General features: G+C 48.7%; 1 protein-coding gene across 6 annotated transcripts in view; it reads left to right on the forward strand.

Moving 5' to 3' along the window:
* The window catches only part of CBFA2T3 (CBFA2/RUNX1 partner transcriptional co-repressor 3), a 67,667-nt gene extending 63,592 nt beyond the window's left edge, over window positions 1-4,075 (forward strand). For 3 of the 6 annotated variants that reach the window (XM_081872064.1, XM_081872066.1, XM_081872068.1), the window contains 4 exons: window positions 83-281; window positions 2,252-2,320; window positions 2,650-2,840; window positions 3,118-4,075. In XM_081872064.1, the coding sequence (XP_081728190.1) occupies window positions 83-281; window positions 2,252-2,320; window positions 2,650-2,840; window positions 3,118-3,438 (780 nt within the window). In that variant the 3' untranslated portion in view covers window positions 3,439-4,075. The remainder of the gene's footprint in view (window positions 1-82; window positions 282-2,251; window positions 2,321-2,649; window positions 2,841-3,117) is intronic. The other 3 variants (XM_081872065.1, XM_081872067.1, XM_081872063.1) reach the window with 2 other exon arrangements.
* The last annotated feature ends 4,189 nt before the right edge of the window (window positions 4,076-8,264 follow it).

An 8,264-nucleotide genomic window follows, 5' to 3' on the forward strand; every position in this document is an offset into this window, starting at 1 on the left:
GGGCAGAGCCAGCAGGTCAGGGCTATGGAGGGTGCCCCCATCCCAGGCTACCCAAGATCTTATGTTGTGGCCTTCCACCCAGCAGCTGCTGAATTGCATCATGGACATGGTGGAGAAGACCCGCCGCTCGCTCACCGTGCTTCGCCGCTGCCAGGAAGCCGACCGCGAGGAGCTGAACCACTGGATCCGTCGCTACAGCGACGCCGAGGACATGAAGAAGGGGCCCAGCCCTGCCACGCGACCTCACAATAGCACTGCCAACACCGAGGCGTCCCCTCTAGGTACCCATCTGAGGGATAGGATGGGCTCTTAAGCATTCGGCCTGGTTTGTTTTTTGCTGGGCAACTACACGATGTTAGCTACAGTGGTACCTCGGGTTAAGAACTTAATTAGTTCTGGAGGTCTGTTCTTAACCTGAAACTGTTCTTAACCTGAAACACCACTTTAGCTAATGGGGCATCCTGCTGCTGGTGCGCCGCAGCTGCACAATTTATGTTCTCATCCTGAAGCAAAGTTCTTAACCTGAGGTATTATTTCTGGGTTAGCAGAGTCTGTAACCTGAAGCGTATTTAACCTGATGCGTATGTAACCCGAGGTACCACTGTATTGAATGAGCATTTCCCGTTATTTGTTGGTAGGGAGGCTAGATGACGTGGCCTCAAAGCGAGACTCATCCCACGCTTCCCGGTGCCTTTCCCACCTGTTGCAAAAAGTCCAGTCTCTGAGGGAAGTGGGTTTCTTCTGCAGGAGCTGCAAATCAGCTTTAATTGTGCAGATTGAATATGCAGGGATGTGATTGAATCCCACCTTCCAAACAGCGACAGGCTGGAAGTGCCCCAAGTCAAGGGGAAGTGCAGCTGCCTGGCATGCAGAATGTCCCAGGTTCAATCCTTGGCAGCCTCTCCTGGTAGGTCTGGAAGCAATTCCTGCCTGCAACCCTAAATAGCTGCTGCCAGTTGTGTCAGCAACACTGAGCTATTTGGAGCAAGGACCTGATTTGCTATAAAACAGCTTCCTATGTCCATCTCTGCCCATTTTGTCCAGTGCTGCCTGGCTCAGACTGGCAGTGGCCCTCCAGGATCTCGGTTTTTTTTTTTAAAAAAAAGTTCACATCACTTGCTACCTGATGCCTTTAAGCTGGAGGTGACATAGATTTGAACGCGGGACCTTCTGCATGCCAAACAGGTGCTCTGCCCCTGAGCTAGTTTCCTTCAGCTTCCAATCAACCTCTCCAACATCTGTCATGACTGCTTCACAAACAGAGAACCTATGGAGAAAGAAAGGATGGAGAGAAGCTTTTCTCCCCCTGTCACAGTACAGGAATCTGGGGATCACCCAACGAAAGGAACGAGGAGGTTACAGGTGGACCAAAGGAAGTACTGCTTCACAAGTAACTTGTGGAACTCACTGCCACCAGGGCTGGTGATGGTGGCCACTGCCTTAAATGGCTTTAAAAGAGGGTTGGGCAAATTCGTGGAAGTCAATGTCTATTAGTCATGATGCCTGCATGGAATCTCCACATTCAGAGGCAGTTTGCCTATGGATATATTTCTTTAGATGATAGGCACTGAAAGAAATCAGGGAGGGCTGTTGCCTTCCCTCCCCACCACTGGGCTTCCTGGACATATATGGCTGGCCACCATGGGATGAAGGAGTAGCTGGGTCCTCATTTGGTCTCTTCCAGCAAGACTCCTCTAACATTCTCAGTCTTGCTTCCTAGACTAATCCCTGCCATCCCTCTTCCTCACTGCATGGCATTTTGTGCCACTGACTTTGCACAGGGGCAGAGGGGCCCCCTGCCATTAAACTAGCTTCCATCCACCATTAGCTTTGGGGGCAGATAGCCCTGTACCAAACAGCTGGATGCACAGTCATAACTTAAGCATGCCCCATCCCCCTGCTAGACAGGTGTAACAGATAGACAGGGCCACCTGTCTGTCAGTCAGCTGGCATTTTGCACAGTGCTGTGCTCTGAGCTTTGCAAGCCCCAATGATCAGCTGCTTCTTAGTGCTTGCAAATCACAGTGCAATAGGGCTTGGGGGGGAATTGGCCCACTTGTGTCTTTACCTGTTCCACATATGATGCCATGCATGGCATCAGGTGTCGAGAAGGTAAGTGTAGAGGCCAGAGGCTCTCCCACGACTGATCTGCTGAGGATCTTGCTAGGCTTTCGTGTTTTGTTTTGCTTTTAAATCAGGTCGAATGTTTAGCATTTCTTAACAGCATTTTCTCCATCTGTCTTTCTCCCAGATGCTCACCGCGAGTTTGTATCCAGGCCCCTGTCTGGCTACATGCCGGAGGAAATCTGGAGGAAAGCTGGTGAGTTTTTTGGGAAATGAGGAAATAGTTTAAGAACAAAACTAACTCCTGCACTACATAGCTGGAGGCAGAAATAATCGAATCCATCAGTTCCTAGATCCCTACTGTGATCCTGGTCATTTCCCCTAGTATTTACACAATCTTGGAAGTTAAATGCAGAGGACGGCCATCTGCTTGAAGGCCTGTCCAGTCTGAGTCCCATTTAAACCTAAGGAAGAGCGGCGAGCTGCCCGCCAACATTGGAGTTCCTGGGCTGCAGATTGAGTGTGCCGCCCCTTGCTTAGCGCCCCCTACATGACTCCCGCCTTGCCCTGTGCTCTTCCTTTCAGAAGAAGCTGTGAACGAGGTGAAGCGGCAGGCCATGTCCGAGCTTCAGAAGGCCGTGTCCGACGCGGAGAGGAAAGCCCACGAGCTGATCACGACGGAGCGAGCCAAGATGGAGAGAGCCCTGGCAGAAGCCAAGCGCCAGGCCTCCGAGGATGCGCTGACCGTCATTAACCAGCAGGAGGACTCCAGTGAGGTAGTGACACCCTCTCCCAACGTGGATATTGGCACCAGAGTAGTGGGCTGGAAACAGTGAGGACGGTCCTTTTTTCTTCCCCCCCTAACTTTCCGTTCCTTAAATGTATGACGTTGAGCTCCATCTGGACCTGAGCCAAAGCCCAGTGCGAATGCAGCCAGAGGGAGAGACTGCCCGTGCGCTCGGTGGCCCCGGTGAAGAGAGTATAGAGAGCCCCTTAGCCCCGCGCTTGTCTTTCGGTCCGCGCTGATCTGTGTGCTTTCGCCTTCTCCTGCAGAGCTGTTGGAACTGCGGGCGCAAGGCAAGCGAGACCTGCAGCGGATGCAACACGGCGCGCTACTGCGGCTCCTTCTGCCAGCACAAAGATTGGGAGAAGCATCACCACGTGTGTGGGCAGACTCTCCAAGGCCTCCCAGCCTCTGCCGGGGCAGCCTCTTCGGGGCTGGGCGTAGCGTCGGCTCAGCCAGACGTGGTGGCTGTGAGTACCTCCATCACCAGCGTAGCCGTGGCGGGCAGCCCCAGCGATTCCGGCTCGGCCGCCGCCTCGCGTTCTGGCACGCCGGCCACGCCGGCTCCTCTGGACACGGCGTCCCGCTAAGGCGGGCGGAAGGGGAAAGGGAACCGGGGAGCCGACCAACAACTGTCACTGCTGCTACCACTTCTCTCCAAATGAAAACAAAAACAAAAAAAAACTGCATTCAATGCAAACCCTCAGCTACCTGACACGTATTTGACCTCCAAAACGACCTCTATCTCTCACACGAAATCCTCACGAATCCTCAAACCTGGGCTTTAAGTGGAGTTAAGGCAAATACCAACCTTCTCCGTTCACTCGTCAGTTTTTGGGTTTTTTTGCTTTTAATTCTTCTTACAGATATGATTTGGGGAAATTTATTATTATGATTATTACTTTATATTTTTTTTATTATTTTTTGAATGAGGAATTTGTCTGCAAGCATCGTGCATCTTGACTTGGAAGGGGGCGGGCGGGAAAAGGGAACTGAAAAGGTGCTTCTGCCCATCCTTCTGCTGGAGATGTGTTCGAGGAAATGAAGGAACTGGGAAACAAAAACAAAAACAAAACCACCCCTTCCCTGAAAAGGAGAAGAGGGAGAAGGTGGGGAAATGGAAAAAAGAGAAAAGAAAAGAGAAAGGATTTCAGTTACAAAAAGCAAGATTTTTTTTCCTTTTTTGTAAAAAAAATAAAAATAAATAAACAATAAAAAATCATCAAACTCTTTGGCTTTAAGTAAAACAGAAAAGAAAAGATAAAATCCAAAAAGAACCCAACAAAAACCAAGTGAAGGAAGCTTACCTGTAAACTACCTTGCTAGCTAGCCAAGAAGATACCAGATTCACCTCTGCTCCAAAGGAAATCCAAAAACAGAAAAAAAAAAATCCAAACTTTTTTTCCACTGCCAAAGTTTCTTTCTTTTTCTTTTTCATTTTCGGTTGGTTGGTTTCTTCTTCTTTTCCCTCTTTCTCCTCGTTTTTGGGGGGGCTTCCTATTTATTTTTGCGGTTTTTTTGCGAACCGAGGAGTCATGCGCATCATCGCAGGTCCGGAGAGCCAACTGCGCCGTTCTGACCGACAGCAATTCCTGCTGGGTTTCATTTCAACTCCTTGCGTTCTTGGATGGGGTGGGGGTGGGCAGGGGGGTGGGCAGTTGGGGGTGGGAGGAGGGGTCTTTCATGCACTTGGACCTTCACCGTTCCGATGTATACCCTTTGAAGGAGGACTTAGACGTGCAACTGTGGGATCGAAAGAAATTTTCGTAGAATAAAGCAAAAAAAAAAAAAAAGCAAAAAAAATTATATTAAATCCACCACTTTGTGCGTGTGCGGAGAGTGTGTGTTTGTGTGTGTGAGAGAGAGGCAGAAGTGACTCTTGGAAGCCCCTCTTCCCTTGGTGGATTATAAATCTGTTGCATTTTTTTTCTCTCAAAGAGCTTTTTTGTTTTTTTTAAAAAAGAGTTATAAACAGCCACCTACACACCCACCCAGCCTGTTCCAGAGAGAGAGAGCACTGTTCCAGAAAAACCTGTGATCGTCTTCTGCCTGTTCTTGAGCAGAAAATAACTGTACCCAGGGCTTTCCGCCTGGAGCTTCTACCCTTCCTCCACTACCTCTCTCTGCTCTCCGTAACCTCCCAAACTCCAGGCAGCCTCTTTTTGCAGTTTTGTCATCCTGACTTCTTCCAAACACCCACAAGAATCAAAGGAAGTATTTCATTCTCCCTCCTATGTCCATGGCCTGTAGATACCCCTTGGCTTCTCGTTATGTGTGTGTGTGTGTGTACATGTCTCATCTTTCAAATGTCCTGTGACAAAAAACATCTCTGCCCCCCTTCTTTTCTTTTTCCCTTACCCCCTTTCTCTTGGTATGTTTTGGCTCTCCCCACCCCACCTCAGGCCTCTTTTCGTCTTCCATTCCCACTAGGTTTACAATTATTTCTGGGAGGAAACCAACAGATGCTTGTCCTTAGATATGATGGAGGAGGAGGAGGAGACAATGTTGATTTGTCACATTTCATGCATCGTTGTACAAAGCGCTGAGGACGGTAGTGCAATATGGGGGGAAATGGCACGGCTGTAGGGACGGAGGGCGGGGGACCCTCACGGAGGCTGCCCAGCCATGGGCTCAGGGCAGAAACGTTGTACCTTTAATGTGAATGTATATAGTATTTGCAGAGGTCCAAAAATACTAATAATTAATAATAATAATAATAATAATAATAATAATAATAATAATAATGAGACTTTTTGCCAAATAATTTAAAAAACACACAGACAAACCACTAAAAGTATGCTAACAGTTGGGAAATAGGTTTTCAAAGAAAGACAAACTTATGTGGTCATTAGGAGGTGTAGTTTTCTGGAATTCACAGAATACTTTGTGCTTTTCTTTTTTCCAAAGGAGGGATTTTGAAAGAAAGGACCAGCTCCCGGCATATGACAGCACTGTGGACAATTGAACAGTGGGCCTAGAGAGGCTATATCAGCTACTTCTTCCTTTTTTTAGCTGCTCCACCCATATTCCCCTTAACCACTCTCTCTCCCTCTCCCTCTGGGTCCCTCCCTCCATCCCATTTTTGTATCACCTACATAATCTTCCATCTCTTCCCCTCCCCCCCAGCCCTAGGAAAAAGGCATGCCTGGAATCAGTGGCCATGGCTGGCCATTGGAGCTGGTAGGGGGCAGAAGGCAGGAGGCCCAACTATAGATGGCGCCAGAGCCAATGTTAGGCGGAGTCAACTCATTCTAGCTTTGTTCCCATCCTCCTTGCTTTGTACAACAAGGGCAGTACTGAGCCTAAGGAGGAGGGGGAGGACACTGGCAGGCAGTGCTGCCAACTGGACTGGTGGTAAATAAGGCAGGCGGGTAGGTGGCAGCAGACTGAGGTTGTTGGGGCAGTGCCACCCCTGCCCCAATGGACCAAGCTCCACTACAGCTGAAATGAGAAGGGAAGATACTAAGTTCTACAAACCTCCACTCGTTCTCTCCTTTCTCAATCCCCTTCCAGTTTTCTACATAGCAGATCCATGATTTGACAATGTCAAGATTCCCTTCCTTGGTTCTAGGTCATTACAAAAAATAGACAAGGGAGGAGGAAGGCGAGAGCAGATTGTTCATGTGTCCCTGCATGTTGGAGGGATTTATTATAGCCAGTTGCTGTTTGTTCAATGTTGGCTCCACAAGACAACCTTCTAAAGGCACTCTACTGGTGGTGCTTCAGCCTCTTGAAGACAGATCTGCAAGGTGTGGCATGGTCCCAACAGGGGAGCTCTGGCTGAGGCTTCTCCTTTAAAAGCACAGAAGGCCCAGGGCAAAAGTGAGGTCCTGTTCTCATTTATGAAACCATGTAAGGCTTGCTCTAGAGTGGCCACTGGTACAGCATCCAAGATGACACAGATTTGCAAAGGCGAGAGTATATGCCAATTCATGTGTAGGTGCCAATTTTGAAATATTTCTTAGGAGTTCAATAGAAATGCCATTCATCTCACCACAATGGCCGAAGACTGTAGGCAGGTGGCCTGGATGGCTCTCTGCTCTCCCTTCTTGGGGTTCTTTATCTTTAAAACAGACTTGGGCCAGATAACCTTCCAAATCAAGTCCACCATCAAACTGAGGATTATAATCTGAATATCAGTTGCTGGAAGCCACAGGGAGGGAAAGGGCTCCTTTGCTTAGGTGCTGCTTGCAGGCTTTCCATTGGGGTATCTGGTTGGCCACTGTAAGAACAGGATGCTGGACTACATGGGCCATTGGCCTGATCCAGCTGCTGGGCCACCCTAGCTTTATCTTATGCCATGGAATACAAGGGTCTCATTGCATTTCATTGCAAGGGGCAGGCAAGAGAAGAGTACAAACTGATCTCCTTGATGAGATGATTCTCTTGTGCAACCCAATTTCTGGCCTCCTGACCTGCATTCCAGTTTGTGGCCAACAGCTCTCTGCTGCAGTCAGTAGCCTACGGAGTCAGAAGTAGCTGCCTTGGGGTGGGGAAATGGAATGGACAGTTGTTTAATACATGATGGAATGTTTAGTTTCTGCCACTCCATCTTCAAAGTAACTCCTGCTATCTTCTTTGCGCTCTCCAGAAACCAGGAGAGGGGAAGAAGCTAGCAGTAGATCTGCATGCTGAGGGTCCTGTCAGTATCTCCATTTACAAAGATTTTGGGTGTTGATCCTGTGGATCCAGGATTCCTGTGATCCTGGAGAATTGTTGCCACTCAGAACAACAGGTCTGGGGTAGATGGACTCTTGTGTTTACTCCATCCCCATGTATGCAAAACCAGTAGTACAGCGTTGCTTTACCTGGTGGGCAGGAACCTCCTCCCGAAATCTCTTCTGTCCCATAAGCAGCATGCTATCCAGTTCTTTCTGTCATCTGGGCTGAGCTGCCCCATTTGTGTTAGCTGCATACACCGCCTGTGACCGTAGCTGTGCCTGTAAAACTCCCATTGCTGGAAGTGTTTTTCTGATTTTACACCCAAAGGTCTCCTCTGCAGCTACAGTAGGCCAACATGTCATTGATCTGGTGCGTTTTGCTCAGGGCCTCGGCAGGAGAGGCTTTTATCGATGTGAGACAGCTGATGTGAGGCAGTGAAAGCAGGAAAGAATGTGCAAGCTAGTTGTTGGTAGCTGTCTACTGCAAAACAACTGGGCCTGCTACTTCCAGTGTCTGAACCAGTCTGGAGCCCTTGCTGGGAATTTGTTTGAGCAGTCTTGGTATTTTAAAGTGCAACTCTGTGCATGTCTACCTAGAAGTAAATCCCACTGAGTTCAATCAATTCCAGGTATGCGTCTGTGGGATTGCTGTAAATTCAGCCAAAGGCCTCTGAATGAGAGAAAACCCAAATTCCCCTTGCAGCTGCATCATTCCTCCCTTGCAGCCTTATTCACAAGGGGATTTTTTTTAATTT

Source organism: Podarcis erhardii, assembly GCF_964252035.2.
Source record: "Podarcis erhardii genome assembly, chromosome: 7".
NCBI classification, from domain to species: Eukaryota; Metazoa; Chordata; class Lepidosauria; order Squamata; family Lacertidae; genus Podarcis; species Podarcis erhardii.